Raw genomic sequence first — 23426 nt, 5'->3', positions numbered from 1 at the left:
TGCATGCCAAACAGCATCACTCTTCACTCACACCTTTCTCGTCCCTCTATCAGATCAAAAAACTCTCCATATACCTCATTCAAATTATCTCTTTAACCCTACCACGCGGGCATTCACGCAACCATTCACCATGGGAATTCCTATACCAGATACAAACCGCGTCACCAAGCGCAAATTAACACCAAGGAAAAACTGGACAGAGGCTGCCAAGGAAAAGATTGTACGATTACTCACTAGCAACCAGCTCCTATGTGATCCATTTGCTGATAAGTCCAAGTCACCGCAAAACGCCGCTCTACAGGATGCCCTCGAATGCACCGAATGTGGAGATCTGCACATTATTCCATACATGTTAAATGCAGACATTGCTGCCGGATCATATATCACCTCGGAATACCCACCTTTCTTTGCCAACAAAAGCACACCAGATAATGATTCTATACCCCCCTTCGACACAGACATATTAGTCCACCAGAATAACAATGCAACATTTTGGGATGATATTACGCCCGCCCAACAACAACGCTACTACGACAAGATTGATACCATTCTAAAAAAGGCCGAGGCTGAGTCAAAAAAGCCAATAGATGAAGCCACCGTTCTTTTCGCCCACTATCAAGTGGACTTCCACATCCGCCAACACTACCTCGCTCCCCGAAGTATCCTTAATCTATGCCGCTCAAAGAATGATATTAGGGCACTAAACCACTGGCAGTGGAGGTGCGCTGCCGAAGACGAGACAGCACTTGCAGAATTCCCCGACTGGGGTGTGGGATGGAGGCATGATCCGAGCAACTCTATCGGCCACCAGATTGCAGCATGGCGGATAGGAGAAAGAAGGCGAGCGAAACACCTCGCGGAAGTGACAGCCCGGTGGGCTGAGATCATGGACGAGAGACAAGAACAGAGAATGCGGACAGTCAAAATTTTCTACAAGGGCGTGCATGTTAGGACTTGCAGGTATGAGCCATGCGGACCGCATCTGACAGAGGAGGAGATTATGGATATTGCCAGAGAAAAAGGTGCACGCCATGAGGCCTTTTTAAACGCTTCGCCGGGTACTACTGTATAGCCATTTAAAGGTTCTATTAGAGAAAAATATCATCAAAGGTATCTACTCTCACTTGAATAAAACTGACAACACTGCATATAAATAAAACGAAGTGTACATATGTATATATGTATATGGGTTTAGGATGATAGTCTGTGTGAGTGAGGTATCGAGGAGGGAGAGTGAGAGAGTGAGAGAGTAGTATGAGAGAGGTAAAACCAAACTGGGGCGAAGGTGAGATAATTTAGAGAGCAAGGGAGATGGGGATGAGACCTGTTTATGCCTACCCATATGAAAAGCGAAATATACCTAGCCCTTGTCGATCTCGCCCTCTCCCGGTATTAATACTGTCCCTACATGTTTCTCCAACCGTGAAAATCTTGTGATATGATGCGAAAGATAAGTGAAGTTAACAATATACCTAGTAGACTGTAGTCTAATAATAATTTAAAATTATATGCGTATCATTCTATGAAGAGGAAGCCAAATTAACCACAATGACCGACGGTTGGTGTCCCATCGAAAAGAAAGAACCGCAGACCAGTTGGGAGTTTTGGTCAGCGTAGAATAAGCGTAGATCCCAAATCCCGAAGAACTTGAAGAATAAATTTTGACCCTAAATAATCAATTTCTTCCTAGGCTTGATCTTGCCTATTTGCACCTTAAGCCTGTGGCCCCCAGCATCCAAATCATGGCGAGTTTCATCACCAAGCAATAACAAAATAGATATTTCCAGGATCATTTTGCTCATTCTGTTAGAGTGACGTATAGAAGGTATGCCGACATCTCTCAGTGAATCTATACATAGGTAACGTATAGGCTCACGTGCAGTAATGGAATTTGTCACAATCAAAAACGTCAAGGCGTATGTACCTAGGTACTTTGTACCCTAATCTGGACTAGTAACGGCTGAAATGAAAGCAGCCCGAGGCCAAGCTGGGGTCGATCTGCTATGAGGCATTATTGGTCTGCAGTGCATATTACTCGGGAAGTCAAAAGGAATTCGAGAATTGAATTTTGCTCGGATGCTCCTGGTTTGCTGGCCCTTGCCTAGTTCTTAGTTCTCCAATTCCCCAGTCTTTTCGCCATTTCTTTCAACTAGCCGCCCATAACGACGATCAATTTTCGGCGTGATGACATTGGCTAGAAGAGTTTTGGGCCCAGAACATCACCATGCTTAGGCCGTGCCATCGTGCTGCATTCCCCGCGAAAATTACCAGACGGACCCGAGATCTTCCCTTTTGGTTACTTCTTTGGGAAGAATCCCCAAACTCGAGCAACTTTACCCCACCAAATCCTAGAGATTGATGCAGGCGAACAAGGAAAGTAAAGTGTTCCAAGGCTCAAAAAGTTGAACTGGACTTTTGATACCGTTGGAAAAGGAGGGGGAAACACGCCAGGCACAGATCTCCCGGTTGTGGCTGCGCCCCTCCTTAGCCCATTACAAGGTTATCGTTGACCAACTCCCAAGGTTTCCAAGACTCAGTCTTGGGAGATCACAAGCAATTAGCCCGTGTAGTATCCAACATATAGGAACCCTAGGGATTCTCCATAAACCCTCCATGATTGGTGCCCCAAAGCCCCCCAAACCCCCCGTTTTTCTTAGGAGGCGCTGCGCCACCAATGAAACCCAAATGACTAATCCTTGCCATTTCGTCACTCTCGTCCACGGGACTGTATGAAACCTGACTTGAGAGCTGTGACCACGCAGATCGGGATTTGTGACGTTGATATTCAAGATTCTGCACGGCGAACAAGGGGGCATAAAGGGGTCCTTGCTAGCTACAAGATTGACGGGTCTCCGAGGTACTTTCGGATCAAACTAATGAGGCAGTCCATCATCTCCTGATCGGAGGGAAAGACATATGTTTAGGTTCAAATGAATGCTTTACATATTGTGTATATAATTATATATATATATAACATTGTTTCTATTGTATACTATAGCCACCCAACATCATTATTATTCCATTCTCCTTTGACCGGGAAGCCGTAACATATGACGTAACGTCGCCGACCTATTAGGGTTTTCCCGAATCACCGGCCCGTAAAGATGTGAAGGCGGACTGTATATGTTACAGAATATATATAACAGAGTTTTATAATATATATATATGTATATATAAACCAGAATAGAAAAGTAATATATATGTTTGTTAAAATATCAGTAGTCATGAGCAATAATCACAAGATTGAAAAAAAGAAAGAAAAAAAATCTCCCCCTCAAAACGAGGGGAACGAACATCCACCGACCCACTGCTGCGGATGAGAAAGTGGGTTGAGCCTTTGGGAATTTATAACGTCGTCAGGTCCTAAACCTGTTACCCAATCCCTGCTTCTCTTTCTCTCTTTCCTTTTGATCTTCCCCCTCCATCATCAAATCCTACCTTTTACGTCTTACTTGACCCCCAACCCATCCTCGATTTTGGTTAACTTGATTTATTATGTCCACCAAGGTTTTGCTCGTCGGAGCAGCGGGTGAAACCGGAGGTTCTATCGCCAACGGATTGTTGGATACCGGTAACTTTGTAAGTCCAGCTTTCAGGCCTACCAATTGACCCCAGACTAATTGCTTCGATTTTCGCTATATAGGAGGTCATCGCTCTTGTTCGCCCTATCTCGGCCCAAAAGCCAGCTATCACGCGCCTCCAGGATCGGGGATGCCAGATTCGGAAATGCGACTTGAAGGCCCCAGAGGAGCAACTCATCGAAGCGTTGGCTGGTATTGATGTGGTTATCAGCTGTGTCGGTCCTGCCGAACAACAGGACCAGATCCCTCTCGCCAAGGCTGCCAAAAAGACTGGCGTGAAGCGATTCGTTCCATGTGGTTTCATCACCGTCTGCCCACCGGGTGGTATCATGTGGTTGCGTGACGAGGTATGAGCAATGTGGCACGGTAATTTCAAGTCAGTGGGCTGATCAGTCTTTTGCTACGCACAGAAAGAAATCGTCTACAACCAGATCCGCCAGTTGTGGCTTCCCTACACCGTCGTCGATGTCGGCTGGTGGTACCAGCTCGCCTACCCCCGCCTCCCCTCCGGCCGTGTCGACTATGCCATGACATCTGGCAACGATGAAATTATTGGTGATGGCAACATGCCCACAGCACTGACCGACTTGCGAGACATCGGTCGCTACATGGCTATGATCATCTCCGACCCCCGCACTTTGAACAAGAAGATCCTCGCCTACAACCTGGTCTCCTCGCAAAACAAGATCTATGAGCTCATGGAGGAACTCAGCGAGGAGAAGATCGATCGCAACTACGTAAGTTGCACGGACTCTTGACTCGGAATGAGTCAATGTAGCTAACCGTTTTTCCTTTTTCCGGAGCACAGATTCCCGAAGAAACCATCTGCAGCAGAGTCGTGGCGGCCCGACAAGCCAGTGAAACCTACCCCTTCGACCCAATCAAGTTCATTCCGCGATACCTGGCCGAATATCAGCTGTCTTGGGGAATCCGCGGCGACAACAACCCCGAGTACGCCAAGTATCTCGGCTACCACACTACACAGGACCTGTACCCCGAATTCCAACCTACAGATTTCCGCGAATATCTCGAGTCGGTCATTCGTGGTGCCGCCAAGGGTGTCTACACCGATCGCGTGATCTCACGGAAGCACCAACGACACTTCCCACGTACCGAGTCCAGCGATTCCCTCTACACGCGCATATTCCCCCGCACGGAGTCGAGCGATTCGCTCATGTCGCGATGAATTGATGAATAGGAACCCCTTTTACGTATCTCGCGTTACCTCTCCGCCTCACCCAGGAAGCGACCGTTCTAGACAAACGCCTTGCCCCGAACCGCTGCCATTTGGGAATATTTGACAAAGACTTTCATGACATCTCTCTCCTCCCCCTCTGACCCCATTTGACGGGGCTATGGAACTCAGTATGCAACCGACTGGTGCTTTTTTTTTGGGGGGTGTCGACAACTTTTTTGGGCGTTTGTGATTTTATGGCCTTTGATAGACGCTGGCTACTTTTGATGCCTCCTCGATGGGCTTGGTGGCAATCCTTAGGGCTGGCATAGGAAATGCTTCTATTTTTTTGTTCATGCCATTCAATTTCGATTGTCCCATGATGGGATTTCTGCATATAGAAAATATATCCCAATCATCTATGATCCCAACCAGTTGTGCTTCGTTCTTTCCCATACTCGCACTTGCACAACTATTATCACCCCGCCCCCGGGTCATCCCTGGGCTGCTCGCTCGATCTCTAATCTTTGATTCGCGTTGATTCACGTTTCTGGTACCAAACTTTTTGCTTTACCTAGTCCCGTCGGCCAGAAATTCGTACTTTTGTTTTTAAAATACACCATAGGAAATGTTTCCCCGACGCCGACTGGGATCGCGAACCTCTACCTGCGAACTGGGGCCCATCAGCGATGAGCCACCGACTTCACAAACTACCCCGGAAGTTCATCAGAATGAGCATGCTCTGGGCTTCACTGATATATACGGGTCATTGACACCCCGTCAAATCAGCATCATCAGTCTGTATCCCCCACCCTGTACGAGGTTCTACATTCTAACACGGGCTTCCAGCCATCGGATCGGCAATTGGAACGGGCTTGATGGTTGGTACTGGCAGAGCATTGTCCATGTAAGATTGGTTCCTCATATCCTGCGAATCTCTTCGATGCTGAACGACGTTGACTCCAACATAGGAGCGGCGTAAGTCATTCTCTAGGAGCCTCACTGTCGAAGATATTGATCTGTTATAGCCGGCAGCTATAATAATCTCCTACACCATCGTCGGATTCGCCGTTTACCTCGTCCTCTCCGCCTTGGGCGAGGTGGGTTCATGGTTACCGAAACCATATACCGTCGCAGATCAAGCCGTTCGATTTTGTCATCCTGCACTCGGATTCAGTTTGGGCTGGATGTAAGTCCTCCTTCGCGACGAGAGCTGCGTTTCACTTGCTCCGATTTCTGACCACGCCCATAGATTTTGGCTGAAATATGCTGTTGTCACACCGAACCAGCTCACAGCCGCAGCGCTGGTAGTCTCGTATTGGGTCAGTGCGGAGCGAGTTAATCCCGGTATCTGGATCACAGTTTTCCTTTCGGTCATTGTGACTCTCAACTTCATCAATCACCGCCTCCCGAGCAGAATCGAGTTCTATGTCTCTTCATTCAAGCTTGTCGTTATGCTTGGACTCATGATACTTTCCACCGTCATTGCCTTGGGAGGGGGCCCAGATCAAGATATCAAAGGATTTCGATATGGGTCGTACCCCGGTGCTTTCGGCGTTAAGCCCCATCATGATAACGCGTTGCTGGAGAAGTTCTACATAACCTGCTCGACGATGTCATCTGCCACGTTTGCGTACATCGGAAGCGAGCGATCTGGCATGGCTCACTTCCCGAACGTTCGAAAGGCTACCTCGAGGGCTATCCAGAATACCTTTTATCGAATCATGGTCTTTCACCTGCTAGCAATCACTCTTCTCGGGATGATTGTCCCTCAGGACTCGGCTACTGTGGTATTTTCTACTGATGCCTCCCACGAGGCTGCCGCATCAGCATTTGTTGCAGCTTTATATTTGGCAGGCATATCCGTGCTACCGGACTTGTTGAATGCATGCATACTGTTGTTCGTCCTGTCAATCGCAGACTACGATCTCTATTTGGCAACCAAGGCAATGTGCGATCTTGCAGTGAAGCACCGTGCCCCTGGTTTCCTATCACGCACTACCCCTAGAGGCGTCCCGATCTATGCTTTGGCTGTGTGCTCGTCAATTGCAACATTGGCATATCTTAACGTCCGCCAAGACTCAACTGTTGTCTTTGGATACTTTGTGGATATGGTTACAATGCTCGGGTTGCTCACGTGGATTTCAATTCTCGTCACCCATATATCCTTTGTGCGAGCACGAAAAGCTCAAGGCATTCCCGACAAAGCTCTAGCCTTTAGAGCTCGATTCGGTCTGCCTGGAACATGTTTGGCTCTCATTCTCTGTTTGTTCATCTCTGTCACCATTGTCTTCGACTCCTTCAGTTTCGACGCAGGTGTTCGGACGTTCGACGTCAAATCTTTCATTGCCTCGTATATCAGCATTCCTGTCTACATCATCTTGATGGTTGGCTACAAGCTCGCTGTTCATAGTAAACGTGTTGACCCCAAGGAGGCTGATCTATGGACAGACAAGATTGAGCCGGAGAATGAGAGAGGAGAGGGCCACAGCTGAAGGAAACCGGTGATTGAAGCTATCATTCTATGGGCCATTCTGGTCCGTCCTTGGGGTCCAAGGTTCTCGATCGTCGTTGTTGATCAACGGGGAAAAAGCAATTACTATTCACTATATTCTCCTGAATGTCTATTCTGTGCCTACATTTAGGTACGAACTTTAGCTTCAAGTTCCATTCTTCGTCCAGTATCCAGTATGCCCTGCCGAATAACCCATGCTTCTCAATTCTTAGCAGGGTCTGTGTGATTGACCTGGAAACATCTAAGACACCACTCCATATGGAGCCCCGAATCCTTGATATGTAAAATAGTATAATTGGTGCGGTGACAGGTCAAGTGGGGGACGCTAATAGCAGCTACCCGAAGTTGGCGCGGGTAAACAGTTCTTTTGCGCAGCAACCACCCGTGGACTTGCTCCATATACGGAGTAGTAGAACTTCCAAGGTTGACGAGTCAAGTAAGACATTCTGCTGATTTAAGATCCTCGTCCCCCTCAGTTCCTCATTCCCGATTATTGTAACACTATTCATAAGAATCCCAATACATCTGCGGTTTGTTTACCTATACCCCCCCATGCCTTCGCATGAGACTAACAAAAGAACCCTCGGATGCAGTCGGACCTGGTCATCATTTTTCTTCCAACGCTCCAACAGAACAGTATCCGTGCTTTCTCTTGGGTTGAATGAAAGCTCCTTACTCTAAATTCCTCACACGAACATGGTTTATCCCACTACCCCTCAACATCAAAAGGAGGATTTCCGCACTTTTATCACAAGAGTGAACGTCAAATTTGGCCTCGAGATTCCCCTCCCTGGGATTGAATCCCCTTTGGCAAGAGAGAGAAATACCAGCCTCCCCAGTCAGATCTACAAGCATATCCGCCCGTTGTTCTTCAATAACAAGGTTGACAAGAGAAGTCTAATTGGCAACCTCGAAGAATGGGTCCGCGGGAACCTGCCGTTGGCCGGCCCTGGCCATGCCCAGAACCCTAACTATCGGGCCGATGCAGATCGTCGGGCAAGCCAACGACACCAGAGCGAGGAACCCGCGCTTCCGCTCTCGCTTACTGGCCCCGAGAAGGACATGTGTATGAAGCAGCTGCTAGCGCTTATGAAAGACGAGGAATATCTTTTGGCAAATGGTCGTGTGATAAACACGAAAAAAAGGTTTGCGGCTAATTCTATTGCAGATGCTCAGGGCTTATCACCAAAAAAACAAAGGCTTGATAATGAAGATGAAGACGAACACTTTCACACCGCACCGAACTCCCCCGTGAAAGGATCTGTGCTAGCTCAGTCCCCTTTGGGGAAGAACGGGGATGGAGAGATGGTACAAACTGCCTTCCAAGGATCATCTTGGAGGGTCTCTGGGACTGCCAGTTTGCCGGTTAGTAGTCATCGAACAATTCAGTCTCCTGCGCGGGGACCGGTGGGAATTGCATCGCCAGCAAAAATTCTAGTTCATCCGTCTCCTGGAAGAAACGATGGACCCATTCAGTTGCCTGGACATAACAAAAGGGACTACCATTCCCCGGCCAAGTATTCGATGACCTTCCCTCCGCCAGCGAAGGTACAACCCGTGCAGGGCCAAGGGAATCACCACTCGCTCCCTTGGGAAGTGGTCACTAAATCACAACCCAAGCCTCAAGGCAATGTTCCAACTCCGACGAGGAAATCAACGAGCACTTCGTGGCCAGCAAAGACTCTAGTGGCTGCCCAATCACCCGCGAGGAACCCTGGATCTGTCCGATCTCCATCTAAAACCCCAACATCGGCCAAAAAATCACCCTCCCAATCGCCGTTGAAACAGATGGATCTTCGATCATTTGGGTTTGGCAGCAGCTTCAACAAAGAAAGTTCTCCTACTGAGGAAGATGTTGGGTTTAAGAAGCCTACGTTATTTGAAAAGCTTAGTGCAGCATCCGATGAATCGAAGCGTAACAATATGGTGCATTCAGCCAACACCAGATTTTCAACCACGATTACTTCGTCGGCGTTTATGTCTCGCGATACTAGCATGGAGCAATCATTTGATACCGTCATGACAGACATGACTGAGCCAATGGATACGCAATCGACATATGCAGACTCCGTCGTCGGGTATATGGCTAGCGACGAGATGCAAAGGAGTGTGGATGCTGCTGCTATCTCTATGATGGTAAATGGAGACCCCGCAGAGACGGAGTATTCCCTTAAACAGGAGTTTGTTGATGAACTCCTGTCCTATGGCCCATTTTCGGCAGAAGAATCCTTCTCAGCGACAATTCCGTTGCGATTCCGATATGAGCTAGAACGCATCGGACGCGCGTGGAGAATTCCCTTCAAGCAAATACTCGTTGGCAACCGTATTACCTTCAACACCCAAGATGATTTCTGGTCGTGGGTCGGCGGACTTGGTCGACGTTATGGTCATCCCTTGCCAGAGAAATCGCCACGCCGGGCCTGGGATGCAGCTGTTGGTAATTTCAAATCAGATAAGCACTCAGAGGTAGTGATACTGTCAGGAGAATTGAACTGGTGTAATCAGTCTGAGCCGGGTATTTTCAAATTGAGACTCAACCCGCTCAAGCTAGAGCAGACGTGTCGGTTCCACCGAAGATTTGGATCTGATAGATTCCTCACTCTTACCATTCCAGCCCCAGATCAGCCTCCAACCCATCAGAAACAACCTTCTTACCCATCAGTCCTTCGTGAGAGCATTGCTTCCTGGCTCACAAGGAATGATCATTATCTCCTCGGACGAACATGGCGAGCTTTCTATGTCGAAGAAGTAAAGACCAAGCGAAAAGTCAAGGGTGAGTCTCGGTTTCGGGTTGAGCTGTTCGCCATTGATGGCGACGACTTCGATCACGGGTATCAGATAACCCCAGTGGTGGCCCCTCCTGGACAGCAAAATGACAGCTATACTCCGATGAGTGTAGATGCTTTGCTGGAATGGCATATGCCCAAGACTGCGAATGCGAATCAAAGCAATTGTAAGCTCTTCCAGCGTATATCTCTAGGCTTATCGAAGACGTTTGCGACAGTCAAGTTAAAGCCAACGCAAGTGCTTCGCTTGAGAGATGATCCAACCCGCACTGCCATGAATGATGGATGTGCTTTGATTTCGAGGACTCTTGCGAACCAAATTTGCGATCAATTGGGCATAACCACCGCCACGCCTAGTTGCTTCCAGGGCAGAATGGCAGGTGCTAAGGGCCTCTGGATGGTTGATTGCCACCGGTCTAGTATTACTTCCTTGAACGACGATGGCATCTGGATTCAGATCTCGGACTCACAGTTGAAAATACACCCTCATCCACGGGAATGGGCTGACCCAGTTGACGAGGAGAAGTTGACGTTTGAAGTAGTCAACTGGGCTAAGCCATTGCACCCTGTTGACCTCAATATCCAGCTTCTTGCAATTCTGGAATATGGAGGGAATGTAAAGGAGTATATTGCTAAACTCACGCGTGACGGTATGCAGAGTCTTTATGACGACTTCCTGGAAGTTCTCCGGTCAAACAGTCCTGTGGTTTGTCGAGCCCTACTCCAGAAGCTTAGACTCTCCGGCGAGGATGGAACTGGCAAAGCACGACGATTAGAGCAGTGGGTGACTAGTGATGCGGAATCCATCATCCGTTTCTCGGAGGCTGGCTTTGCCCCACGCGACTTTTTTCCCCTCCGGATGAAGATCCGCAAATACTTGACATGGCTTCTTGGGCGACATGTCGAAGAACTCAAGATCCAGGTCCCGCTCTCGACCTATGCGTACTGCATTGCAGACCCATATGGAGTTCTCGGACCGGGGGAAGTTCACTTTGGGTTCTCCAATAACTGGCGGGATCCACAGGGGCAGTTTGAAGACAACCTACTCGATGGGGTAGATGTTCTTGTAGGCCGAGTTCCAGCCCATTTACCGTCTGATATTCAACGGCGCAAAGCCGTGTGGAAGACTGAACTACGTCATTTTAAAGATGTGATTGTCTTTCCCACCACAGGGACTTTTCCTCTAGCCGGTATGCTCTCCGGGGGGGGATTACGATGGCGATAAGCCGTGGATCTGCTGGGATCCAGTGATTGTCGAGGGGTTCCAAAATTCTCCAATGCCCTCAGATAAATATTCCGCAGAGTATTACGGGCTCACGAAACACTCCGTTCCGATGGCTTCCCTGAAGTCGACGGAAGACTTTTTGGAAAGTGTGTTTGATTTCAACCTCAACCTCTCAAACCTGGGACGATGTACCTTCGAGCATGAGAAACTGGCATACGATGAGTCGGTCGGCTTTCCGAAAGCGAAAGAGCTAGCCTGTCTTCTGGGTCACCTTGTGGATGGCCGGAAAGGTGGAGTTCATCTTTCAGAGCAAGCCTGGAAAAAATACCGCAAAACCATTAGCCCTGAGCAACGTGCGCTTCCCGCATATCGGAACCCGGAGCGTAGGTCCAAACCGTCGAATATTGTCGACTACCTCACGTTTAACGTCGCACAGTCGGAGCTTCGCAGAATTCTCTCGGGTCTCAACGAGGCGTTCCCCGAGAACGATAGCCAAAACCAGCTCGATGATGACCTCATTCGTCCGTGGAGTGAAGCCAATGAAGCATCGAAGAGCAACTCTGAGCACGGTCAAGAGTTGAAAGACGCACTTGGTGAAGTCAAGAGGTCGATAGACGAACTGTACAAGCAGTGGAATCAGGGGCACTCTGCTTCTACTGGCGATGAGTTCTCTGCTATATCCCGTCAAGCTGCCGAGAATGCAGCTGCGCTCCCTCCGCCCAATGCGGGCAAACACCCGCTCATCCACACTTGGCAAAACAGCCGCAATGAGTGGCAACGGCTGGTAGCTTCGTACACCTACCGTCGATGTCCAAACTCTCGGTTTATTCTCCATTCCTTCGGCGAGACATTGTGCGAGATCAAGGCGTCCGCCTCCCCATCCCGCCTTGTCATCAATGAGGTGGTCGCCTGCTACCAAGTGAATCAGAAAATGGTGGCACATCTCACGGCCAACGAATTCCCAGTAGATGAGACCGATTATGTAGATGAGTATGAAGACGGAGAAGCCATTGAAGCCATGCTATCCTCTTGAAAGGAACTGGTTGGTCATATTACGATGATCGGATTGGAGGACAAATTGTCCATGTAATGTGAGAGAGTGATGCCAACAACGACCCTGCATTTTATTTTGCCTATTTTGAACCTGAGCGATATTTTCTTGTGATGTCTGTGATCGTTGAACATAGCATGAGATAGATACCTTGTTATTTTTGCATATGTTAGAGTTGATAGACAGCCCCAATCACATGTTGTACCTAATATAGAGTACTTTTAACATATCATACATACCATCGGACTTTTGCCTAAAAGACTATTAAGCAGAGTTCATCCTAGTCCTCAAAAGTCAAATGCTAAAACACTCCCCACATCACATGCCGTGCTCAAGCCGAAACGGGTAGTATATCGCCCAACAAATATAAGATTGGGCCTATAGACTGAAACAAAGACCATATTTGGGCTGTTGTGCCCAATATTAAAATACATTAATATCGTCAAGAGAAATCAGGCTCTTAAGTACATTTCGTACCGGCCAACAGAGCGGTAAATGGGACTCGCAGGTTAAAGGCCAATAAATCATATTCCATACATGTATAGGCACATGATAGGACGGAGCAACGTCTTCCGGGACAATGTCAATCTACATAGTACAGTACATGCGGACAACGTACTCCGTATGGAGTAAGGGGGGGAAAAGGTGTGCAACCGACACAGGGAACCAAGCACAATGCATAACTAGAACTGCAACGTCTACAACATACGTTGTAGTTCGTGGAGAAAAGGTGTCAGGGATTAAGAGCGATCGTTTTCGGTCTCGTATTTGACCTGTCGAGCATATCCTAGCCTATCCTAGCGCATGTTGGGGTACATGCATACAGAGGTACTAGTCAAGTTACCATTATTAGCAACGGTAAAAATGGAAGTACTATGACATAGGGAAATGATGAACTCCGGAGGGGTTCGTGGTGCCTTTTCCGGAATCATGGATTCTTCTCCGTAGGACCGATGTGTGATGTGTTTATTCCATATCATACTATCTATGTGTTGTGGCGGGTATACTCGCGAAATAGGAATCGACTACATAGTGAAAAGCTCCATAGGCAGACGCGTTGGCACTACAAAGTACATCGTACGGTGTACGCAGGACACAATTGTCGGTGACTTCAGAGTTTTCATATCACATCACAGGTAAAATAATCATTTTCGGTAAGATCGAAGTGCCAAGAAGGGCGAATAGATGCGAGTTTGTTGGGACAACGAGAGATTTGACATGTGATGAGAAAAGGTACATCGGCAGCTATAGTAGAATGTATGGCCGAGCAGGTACCGTGGGAATGTGATTACCTCATCTTCCTTCCTAATCGAGACTAGTGGATAAGTGACACTTTTTCACGTGAAAGACGATACGATGCGAAACTCCGACGTCTTGGGGTTCACTACTCTCTCTCTCTATGGACGATCTATGACCCGCCATGGAACCTCCAAAAGCCGCTAGGCCAAAATCACCTATCCGAAAGATAAACGCCACAAGTCTGAGCTCGACCAATTCGCTCCCCTCCGCGCTTACAAGTAACCTCGCCCCATCACTTACGACTCCGCCTTATCATAATGCTCATCCATCTGTGATGGATGTCGATAAAGCAGAAGATCGATCTCGTCGAGCTGCCAGTGTATTATCGATGGATGATCTTGAAGCTGCGCAGGCCCTTGAGGGGCTTCGCTCCGGTACGTGGCTCTGATATCCCGAACCAGCCCACTTAGAGTGTCGCAACTTTCGGTTTTCGCTGGATTAGGATTCATGTGCGACGGACCTTCAACTAATCTCAACAATAGATTTCGGACAATCTCCTCGAACAGCGCGACAATCCCTGCCCGTCACTTCACCGGACCCACCGCAACCAGAGCCACTATTGTCTCTGCTAACTTCTTCCCATCCACTTATCTCCTCTGCCATAAATGGCTCGGTTTCTGCTTACGCCACCTCGAAATCATACTCGCCGCGATTCAAGTCTGGTGCTGAGTTCATCGAGCGCAATATTGGATCACCTGTCGCGAACACCGTCGGCACGGTAGGCCGCAAGACTGGTGTCGAGAGCGGTCTCCGTTGGGCGCTACAGCGGCGAGATTCGACAAGCGAAGACTCAAAACACATCAATAAGCGACGAAAGATGGATGGGAATGTGTCGCCGCGAACGATGAATGGGGAGAAGGGACCGGACGGCTCAGCTCACCCACCGCGAACACGAAGCTCGTCCGATCTTTCCATGGAAGAGTCGCTCCCGCCATACGACGAAGTGAGGTCTCCTCACTACGAAGAGAAACCAGGAAGACGTTCTGAGCCGACATGGCAAAGCCGACTAGTTATTTCGACTTCTGGACTCGGAGTGGCCATGAGCGATGAATCGTTGCGCAGTCTGCAATATTGTCTAACTTGGCTTCGATGGGCAAACGGTCGATTAGGCAAATCCATTGTAGCACTACACAGTGCTGTCAACGAGTGGGAAAACCACAAAGCGCGATCACCGTCGGATATGGAGGCAGGAGACAGTGGGCAAGAAAATGCCTCGTTGCTTATCCAGCGCATCCAAGCTGTCAAGGCCGATGTACTATCGACCTTGAAACAAGTAGTGGATGTTGTTTCCAAGTATGCAGGAGGTGCCCTGCCAGAAAATGCCCGCCATCTAGTGCGTCGACACTTGACGTCTCTGCCGCACCGCTTCCAGGTTGCATCCACATCGCAGCCACCACCAGACTCCCCAGCTGCTGCCTCCGATGCCACAGTCAGTGCTCATCGCATCCTGGTACTGGCCCAAGAGGGTCTAGACATGATGGCGCAAGTTAGCGGTGTCGTCAATGACACATTGGTCAGTGCTGAGCACTGGTGCGAGCGGCTCGGCCGAAAACGACCCGAGAACGGAGCTTCATCCGACGTGCCAGAGAAGCAGGGTGAATCTTCCTCCGACGCTCAGCCATATGGCATGGATATCAAGCAGTCTCTCCCAGAGAATGCGATTCAAGACGATGTCTCGATGTCCGGAATGGAGAAAGTATGATGTCGCCCGAGATCTTTCTCTCGTCTCTCTTTACATATTTTCAATTTCTGTCACCTCTTGCCTCTTATCTCGGCAGTTCTCTTATGTCTTTCTCTTGTGGGATTTTTCCCCCTTTTTCTTTCTTTTTTTTTTTTTTTTTTATGATTGATATCCTTTTCGCTATCTTCATTCCGTCTGGAGTGATAGGAAAATCCCTGGAGACTATGGTGTTTATTCGTTTCAGCGTGCGGTTATTGTTTTTGGATGGGCTCGGTTATCCTACTATTATAGTTATGGACTCTATGGTTTTCGGTATAGATATATGCAAGAGGCTGCGCGCTCAAGCTGAATGAATGCAGGCTATTCATCGATTTACACTTGAAATTTTCAGGAGATCGTGTAAGCGATCTAATTCCTCAAGTGCTGCTAACCACACATGATTTCCGGTTGCACCGGCCCCAAACCTATCAACATGCTCAACAAGGCCGTCAGTCACATGGGCCACAGCTATTTTGGCCTGTTACCTTTTTTTTTTTTTCTTTCTTTGACACGGTCGATATGCCGTGTCATATATCATGTCACTTGCAGCTTATCCACCATGGGTCTTTGAGCGAGGGACTGAGCCACTCCCATACTGATCTGATGGCTTCAAGACCGCAAACACCCTCTGCAGCTAATATCCAGGCAACGTTTCACTGTTGACATAAAATGTGTCATAGGTGCTGCTGAAGCCATTGAATTTAGTGGCCGTGGTACTTGTATATGCTGGAACTCCGTCAGTTTTGTTGAAATCCCAAGAATAAAACGAGGATACCCACCTCCCATGTTCTTATATTTGAGCCAATCTCCAATCTTGACTTCAGAATCAAGCGTCACCTCGCGCACAACACAATCAGTGCTATCACATGTAGGTCCCCAAATCGAGTAACGATGATCTGTTACTTGCAAAGCATCCCCTGGGTTTTGTTTATGTAAGAACCCCCTGGCCTTCTTACTCTTGACCAAATAAGGAACCATGATCTCTTTCTCCATAATCACATTCATAAAATTTCCGTATATGCCATCGTTTTGATAAAGCATGTCTGGAACACCAGATCGAGCCGCACTCCCAAGCTGACGACGACGTGAAATCACTCGACATACAAGAGTATACACACTACGAGCAAAAAACCGACCTGGTTCTGCGATCGTTGTGATACCAGCTGGAAACTCGGACCGAATCGCATCTCGAATAATGGGGGCCATAGACTCAAAGCAATCGTCTTGAAAACCGCCACCGATATCGAGAATTTCGGGGTGGAAACCTAGACTTTCAGCTTGTGAAAAGGCCAGGCGTGCATCTTTGATGGCCTTGCAAAATGATGCTGAATTGGTAGCACCCGTCCCTAATAGTTCCGAATGGTCAATAAATATGACCAGCTATGAAAGACCAGAAGTACCCAAGTACTTACCAACATGAAAACTGACACCAATCACATTCAGCCCAAGCTCCCAAGCTCTTGAAAGGAGCTCTTCGGTTGTATCCAACTGCGCACCAAACTTTTCGCTCAGACAAATGAAAGCACCCTCGTCATTTGCATAGATACGAAGTAACAGCTGAGCTTCTGGCATGTGTGCCTTGATGGTATCCAATTCGTCAATATTGTCAAATGTTGTTCTCAAGATACCAACCTCCCGTGCAAAAGCTACGGCGGCGGGTGCTTTGCATGGATTGGCGAACAGAATCCGGGCTGGATCTACGCCGAGACTGAGAACTGCGCGCATCTCTTCAATGGACGCGCAGTCGAACCCTGTCCCCAGTTCTGCAAGAACTTTGAGGAAGGTTGGGTCACAATTGCATTTGACCGCTGCAGGAAAAATAAGTTAGCTTTCTATTTGAAAGGTGGAAACATGATAGAATGGGTACTATACCATAATACGGCCGTATACCGGGCATATGCTGAGTCCAACGACGATGTTGTCGAAGTATCTGGCCCAAATCGGCGATGAAGAATGATTCATCGCCACCAACAACAGAGCGTTTGACTACACGGGCAATGTGACTCTCAATCGCGAGATCAACTAGCTCATCTGGTGAGAGATTTCGATATCCGGTGGCATGTATGATTTTGCCCGTGGTCACAGCTTCACTAGGAGCAGGGAGGAGAGCCATGACTGTGGAGAGTATTCGAGTGAGAAGAACTGTGGAAAATGGAGAGTTCTGTAACTGAAACAACCTTACAAAAAATATGTCGGACTATAATACAAATCCCTGAAGTATATAGGTCCTTTTGGAAAGATGTACTGTGCGCTTCGGTGGACACCGTGCGAATCGATCGTTTAAAGAGGCTCGGGCTGAACTAACAGGTAAACAAAACGCCATTAAAAGGCAAGTTTTGCACGCAATTGAAACTCTGCATTACGTTGGATCTCACGGAAAGGAATAAGCAACAAGTCGCACGGGATAAAGACCTCACTTCCCCAGTTAACCTGTGAGAGAGCCAATTATATTTTTATTGAAACAAGTTGACGTGTGTGTTCTAGGGCTTTGCATATTATGTGCATGGGATGAAGGCGATCAATCAGTGAATAGATCGATCGATTGAGGCAATCCTGCTTCGATATTGGGTACTTAGCACTCCATATAACGAATGTGATCAGCTCGACACTATTTATGTGGATTGTGGAGACTCGACGAGGGCGTAGAGTTGGATGCATGAACGGAGTCGAGGTAATAAGGTAGCATCACACAAGTACACACAGGTACATCAAGGTCATCACTACACTAAATATCTGAGTAGTGCGACCAGGATGTTGGTGATAGTATGCTTCGAATGCAAAGCCGAAATGCTGAGACTGATATTCCCCAGGATATGTTGAACTAAATATTGAACTAATATCCTCTATGAAATAAAAGAATATACAGAATAGCGAGCGCATCAATCCTTTTTTTTATGTCATAGAAATTCAATTCAAGTTTCAACATGCAGGAACCACTTAACTTGTCTGTGATGCGCCGATCTATGGAGGCGCAGCTGAAGTACGGAGTACGAAAAAGGAAATGTCCACAATTTGAAGTTCCATTCTTTTGGAATATTATGGAGTCAGATGAGTTGTTTTCGGTTCTTTCACCCCCAGATTCTCCCACTAGGACCTCGATCGTTGTGCTTTCACTGTATTTCTCGGCTTTGTCGGCCAATTATACTGTTACACAATCGAATGCACCATGCAATACATGTCGACCTTCGGAGGTCTTGAATTCTCTAAGATTTACTCGCATATTTGCTTCTTTAAAGGAAATTAAGATCTGCGGAGCTGTGGCCTCTGGGGAACCCAGCTGTCTATACTTCGTAGGTGATTGTTCTTTATAACATCTAACATTGGAATCCCCACTTAGGAGCTTTTTTCAACCCCCAGAAGATTTTGGTTTCAGCGGACTAGTCAGGGTCAGAATGACCGGGAAATGGAATATCCATAAAGTTCAAATACATCCTCAATAGCATATATGCGGTGCAATGTCTGAGTCAGAATCTATTCTCAGACCTAAATATGTATGCACGTTGACAAAGCTTTGAAGACCGATCTTATTTTTCAATGAAAGGCCAAGTGTTCTCCCCCACAATGCCACGTCCTTTAACTCATTGGTCCTCACTTCGTTGCAGGAACCTGCTGAGTGATGCAATGAAGCACCCCACCAGTTAGGGGAATGGCGTTGGCATACACCTGCCGAACCACCCGCTCAGGGAGCAACCGCTGAAACATATCCAAAGCCTTTTGATCTCTTTCTCCATCACCAAATTTAGGGATTATCAAACCTCCATTAACAAAATAGAAATTCACATAACTGGCCGCTAGTTCATCGTGATCGGATTTCACCAAGCCTCGTGGATCAGGTTCTTCAATAGTGTGGATCTGCAGGCGCCGGCCCTTAGCGTCAGTCTCACAATCTAGAATCTCTCGGATCTCCGCAGACAACTCTTTCCACAGGTCAATCGCAACGGCATGGGGCTTGGAGTAAGCGATGACACCAGGGCGCACGAATCTCGCCTCAGCATCCATATGCACGTCGGTAATGTCGACATTGCGCCGTCCAGGAAACCATATCACTTTTTCAATCCCGAGCACCCGCTTCAACTCTGTCTCAATCTCGCGCTTGGACATCCCTGGGTTGCGCACATCACATATAATGCTACTCTCCGTGATGAGCAGGGTTCCTTCTCCGTCTGTAACAAGACCTCCGCCCTCGGCGCGGATCGAACTCTCAATCTGTGTAACGGGGCTGGGCTCACGGTCGTGCTCGATTACCCACCGCGCAAAATTTTTGTTTTCCTGTAGTGCCTTCTCATCCATCAATGGCCATTGCTGACCCCAGCTGACTCCGTCATCTTCGGGTTTCTTCCCGCCCCATTCATTGAACTGGAAATTAATTGCGAAGCGTCGATTTGGGAATGCTCCTGTTCTGTCGCGCACGTAGACTGGACCTGTGTCGCGTACCCAGCAGTGGTTGATTGGACACGGGATAATGGATATTCTTGATGCGTCTTTCACAAAGGTCTTGACTAGGGACTCGGCCAATTGGATTTCTTCGGGCCTCACGTACAGCCGAACTGGCTCAAACTCGGTTATGGCCGCCGCTAGTTGAGCTAATTCATTACACATAGCATCATATTGATCGGAGGGCAGGGAACATCGAGATGGTAACCCCATGATTGTCGCTTCATGGGGTTCTGACTCTGCTGGGAAGATGTAGCTTCCTTGTTGAACCTTGATTTGATCGCTGCTGGCATCAGATGGTTGGAGCCAGGTACGTGTGGTGGTATTGAGGTTCGACAGCAATTTGCGGAATCGCTCGAAAAGCATCATGTTGATAGTCGCCTGTGGATTATCACCATTCTCATGTCAAGCTGGAGTTTCTCTCCTTTTTAAAAATGCAATCCGGTTGCCTTGGTCCTCGTTATTCTCATACGTTATCTGCTTGGTGTAACTGTGACTACTTCAACGTTACTCACAACAGCCAAGTTGTGTTCGGTACGAAGCGTTATTTCCCCATTAAATACCACGATACAGCAGGTTTTCAGGTTCACTAAAGGCAGCTAGCCTAGAGAGATATTTCAAGAAGAATACATATAGCCAAAGGTCTCTATTCCAATACTAACCCAAATAATCTGACGGCTAAACTTCATCTGTAGTGAAGCGAAAGGATATTAAATCTACCTGAGCTGACATGTCATGACATCCAGATAAATGCAATAATAAGACTCTTTGTGCTACTATATACAGCCTGACGCATGCTGCTCCGTCAGCAGGGGCTCACGCTCCATCTCTTCATCTGCAGACTCGGTCCAGGAGACTTCTTGCATAGGGCCACTAAGCCATAACATAGGCATAGCAGTAACTGCACAAAGAATTCCCAGCCCAAGAGTCATGACCTTCCACCCGTATCGGAACTCCACAAACCCACCTACCATAGGTCCTAAGGCCAAACCGCCAAAATGGGCCATATTCTCTAAACTAAAAGCCTGAGCCACGGCACCTCTGCCCCCAAAGACCCCAGGGTCTCCAGCTTCCATGTCATCCAGGACACGCTGCATCTCCACTATCAAGGCTGGCTCGCTTAAGTCGATGCACATTCCAACAAGACCCAGAATCACACAAAGAAGACCTATGTGGGATGGTGAGTTTTCCTCAACAAAACGAAGACAGATCAGACTCGGAGCTAGAAAGATAAAGCTTGCGAATGTAATGACTCTCGTTCCAAGACGGTCAGATAAAAATCCTAGAAAAGCAGGTCAGGGCCATGTATCAGGGTATGATAATATATTGGCGTACCGAAAAATGGTTGGAAAACGGCCGCTGCAGCACCTGGCAAGAATATCAGACCTGCGCCTAGAACATTCCAGTTGAATGTGTTCTCCACAAAGACTGGGAGTGTCTATAAAGGATTGTCAGTGCAATTCCGACATAAAAGACTGAGTTCCATACTGCATCAAATGCCGAGACAACAAGAGCTGCGACTATAACTGCCCAGAGGCTAATAAGAATCCGTGGCTGCTTCAAAAGCTTTCCCAGCGCAAAGGTACTCTTAGAAATTTCCGTGGCAGTCTCTCCACTACTGCTTATAGTCTCCAGAGCTCCATATGGCGGCTGCTCGGGGATATAACCGTTCTCCTGGCTTGGCCGCTCACCATCAGTAAGGCATAGCCAACGTTCAGCAATCCTCTTCTCGACAACAGCGAGTCTAAGAAATAAGTCAAGAGCAACGATTCCAAAAGCCATACCAAAAACGGCATAGAATCCTCCAACTTCGTAGACCAGTCCACCGAGTAGTGGACCAGACATAAATCCCAGTGTCATGGCGGTTCCAAGATATCCAATCATTTGTCCCAGACTCGCTCTATCTACCGCATCTGTCACAATTGAAAGACCAGCCACTGAAACCATGGCCGTTGCTGCGCCTTGGAGCACTCTGGCAATAATGTACCATGTCACTGAATGTGAAGCTGTCAAAATGACCATAGATGCAAATAACAGCACGAGTCCAGATAGATATGGGCCCTGTCGTGTTCCGGAGATGTCTAGCATGTATCCAAATATAGGACAACATGTAAGTGCCGAGACGGCTTCAGAGATGAGGAGGACGCTGTTCCAATACTCTCCTATCAAAAGAAGATGGTTATTAGTAAATGAGTATCTGTCTTTGCAAATATGTCGTACTATCTTCGAATGCTACTCCAGCTCGTGAAACTAGTGCCTGGGGCATAACGGGGACAATCTGCACCGGTCAGGTAAGGATCAAAGGTCTTAGTCAGAACATTTGTACCATAGCATAAAGAAAGAGATCCTATATGGGATTTAATTAGTGGGGGTTTGCTTTGTTTGAATGTCAAGGGGGCGGGGAGGATACCGTAAACATTGACAGAGAAATCGTCGTCACTATGAAGGATTGTGACGACCTCAGCGGCAACAGCCACGGTCGCTGGTCGCGAAGCTTCAAAAATGGCTTCGACCAAGTCATCATGAGTGACCCTGTTTATCCAGCTGACTTGATATTTTTGACGGTGTGAGGATGGAAGTTGAAGCGGGCGATTCAACTTCGAAAAGTCGGATATGTGGGCCTGTTCTCCTTGATGTTTACTTTTTCTGTATGCAGTTCAAAACTTAACATGCAGTAGCGGTCGCGATTGGGTAAATGTTCTCGTTAAGAGGCGCGATGTGTTCGATTGTAGCTGCATTTGCAATCAGGTTTTGCGCTAGACGCTGTAAGGGAGATCCTCGGATCACTGCTGATCTCTAGAATACTGTGATTTAGATGTTTGAATGGTGTTGATTTTGGTGTATAGTATAAGGATTTGACAACACATATGGGTGCTTAGCAAAAAATCTCAAATGTTTGGCGGAGGAAATTGTCACGGCAATGGAAATGGTCATGCTTCCAACAAGTCAAAACCACTGATAGACATGGTATAATAGCTTGTGGCTAAAACATCCAACGCATGAGATATTATCAAGTTGAATGTAGCATTTCAAAGGGAAACCGTCGGATTCCCAGGTCGGACAGATGTCTTCATAAATCTCTACATATGTAGCCACCAATCAACTCCGTGAAAGGCAATGATGGTATACTTAGCTTGGCAACAATTTAAACTACACAGTGTTTCCGTGAATGGTTGCTCAAGCTTCTTTATGTGCTGGGCTAAGATAACTTGTAATCATTTGCAACCACCCACCTGCAATGCGATGATAACACATAGTACGCCTGTATAACCAAGACTGTGAACTCGGGTCGTCTATCATTTCTGGTCATGACAGATCTTCTAATCCTACTCTTCCTGGTCCGATAACATAGTATCAAATCCGGCCTGTAGGTCTTTGGTCACAACATGGCAGGCTCTCTTTTCTTCTTCTCCTAGATCTTCCGCGCCCTCCATCAACTTCCTTGGCAACCGCACGGTAAACTTGCTCCATGTCCATGAAAAAATAGGCCCTATCTTTGATTCCACTAGCCCCGGCTAATATTTCATGACATGAAGCAAATATTCGTGCGTCTCAACAAACTGTAACTGGAAGTGGATCCCGAGAAGAGCCGCAAGCCTCAACCTTGGAACCAATCAAAAGGTTATTTTCCGAGCTTTGAT

The 23426-nt window shown here is 47.6% G+C and overlaps 8 protein-coding genes across 8 annotated transcripts; 5 read left to right on the top strand and 3 right to left on the bottom strand.

Annotated features, from left to right (window-relative positions):
- Positions 1-130: 130 nt before the first annotated feature.
- On the top strand, positions 131-1072 carry N7487_000452 (uncharacterized protein; the record flags this gene model as incomplete). Its single annotated transcript, XM_056868200.1, has 1 exon — positions 131-1072. The coding sequence occupies one exon, from the start codon at positions 131-133 to the stop codon at positions 1070-1072; it is 942 nt and encodes a 313-aa protein (XP_056732984.1).
- Positions 1073-3460: 2388 nt separating this feature from the next.
- On the top strand, positions 3461-5186 carry N7487_000451 (aromatic alcohol reductase). The gene is made up of 4 exons (XM_056868199.1): positions 3461-3579; positions 3644-3928; positions 3992-4318; positions 4390-5186. Exons 1-4 carry the CDS (start codon positions 3496-3498, stop codon positions 4765-4767), a joined length of 1074 nt encoding a protein of 357 aa, XP_056732983.1. The 5' UTR covers positions 3461-3495; the 3' UTR covers positions 4768-5186.
- A 197-nt stretch (positions 5187-5383) lies between these two features.
- On the top strand, positions 5384-7250 carry N7487_000450 (putative amino acid permease; the record flags this gene model as incomplete). The annotated part of the gene is made up of 5 exons (XM_056868198.1): positions 5384-5552; positions 5605-5662; positions 5727-5733; positions 5784-5944; positions 6008-7250. The coding sequence occupies 5 exons, from the start codon at positions 5384-5386 to the stop codon at positions 7248-7250; spliced, it is 1638 nt and encodes a 545-aa protein (XP_056732982.1).
- Positions 7251-7966: 716 nt separating this feature from the next.
- Positions 7967-12314, top strand: N7487_000449 (RNA dependent RNA polymerase; the record flags this gene model as incomplete). Its single annotated transcript, XM_056868197.1, has 2 exons — positions 7967-11246; positions 11305-12314. The coding sequence occupies 2 exons, from the start codon at positions 7967-7969 to the stop codon at positions 12312-12314; spliced, it is 4290 nt and encodes a 1429-aa protein (XP_056732981.1).
- Positions 12315-13752: 1438 nt separating this feature from the next.
- On the top strand, positions 13753-15333 carry N7487_000448 (putative clock controled protein (Ccg-8); the record flags this gene model as incomplete). The annotated part of the gene is made up of 2 exons (XM_056868196.1): positions 13753-14005; positions 14114-15333. The coding sequence occupies 2 exons, from the start codon at positions 13753-13755 to the stop codon at positions 15331-15333; spliced, it is 1473 nt and encodes a 490-aa protein (XP_056732980.1).
- Positions 15334-15985: 652 nt separating this feature from the next.
- N7487_000447 (type III PLP-dependent enzyme) lies at positions 15986-17464 on the bottom strand (the record flags this gene model as incomplete). The annotated part of the gene is made up of 4 exons (XM_056868195.1): positions 15986-16077; positions 16131-16697; positions 16764-17159; positions 17224-17464. The coding sequence occupies 4 exons, from the start codon at positions 17462-17464 to the stop codon at positions 15986-15988; spliced, it is 1296 nt and encodes a 431-aa protein (XP_056732979.1).
- A 1475-nt stretch (positions 17465-18939) lies between these two features.
- Positions 18940-20154, bottom strand: N7487_000446 (agmatine deiminase family protein; the record flags this gene model as incomplete). The annotated part of the gene is made up of 1 exon (XM_056868194.1): positions 18940-20154. One exon carries the CDS (start codon positions 20152-20154, stop codon positions 18940-18942), a length of 1215 nt encoding a protein of 404 aa, XP_056732978.1.
- A 407-nt stretch (positions 20155-20561) lies between these two features.
- On the bottom strand, positions 20562-22051 carry N7487_000445 (MFS transporter; the record flags this gene model as incomplete). Its single annotated transcript, XM_056868193.1, has 4 exons — positions 20562-21067; positions 21121-21223; positions 21274-21947; positions 22006-22051. The coding sequence occupies 4 exons, from the start codon at positions 22049-22051 to the stop codon at positions 20562-20564; spliced, it is 1329 nt and encodes a 442-aa protein (XP_056732977.1).
- Positions 22052-23426: the final 1375 nt, after the last annotated feature.

Source organism: Penicillium crustosum (genome assembly GCF_028827405.1).
Source record: "Penicillium crustosum strain IBT 35664 chromosome Unknown utg000001l_segment0_segment0, whole genome shotgun sequence".
NCBI lineage: Eukaryota > Fungi > Ascomycota > Eurotiomycetes > Eurotiales > Aspergillaceae > Penicillium > Penicillium crustosum.
The sequence above is the reverse complement of the archived record's forward strand: the minus strand, read 5'-3'. Positions and strand labels throughout refer to the sequence as shown.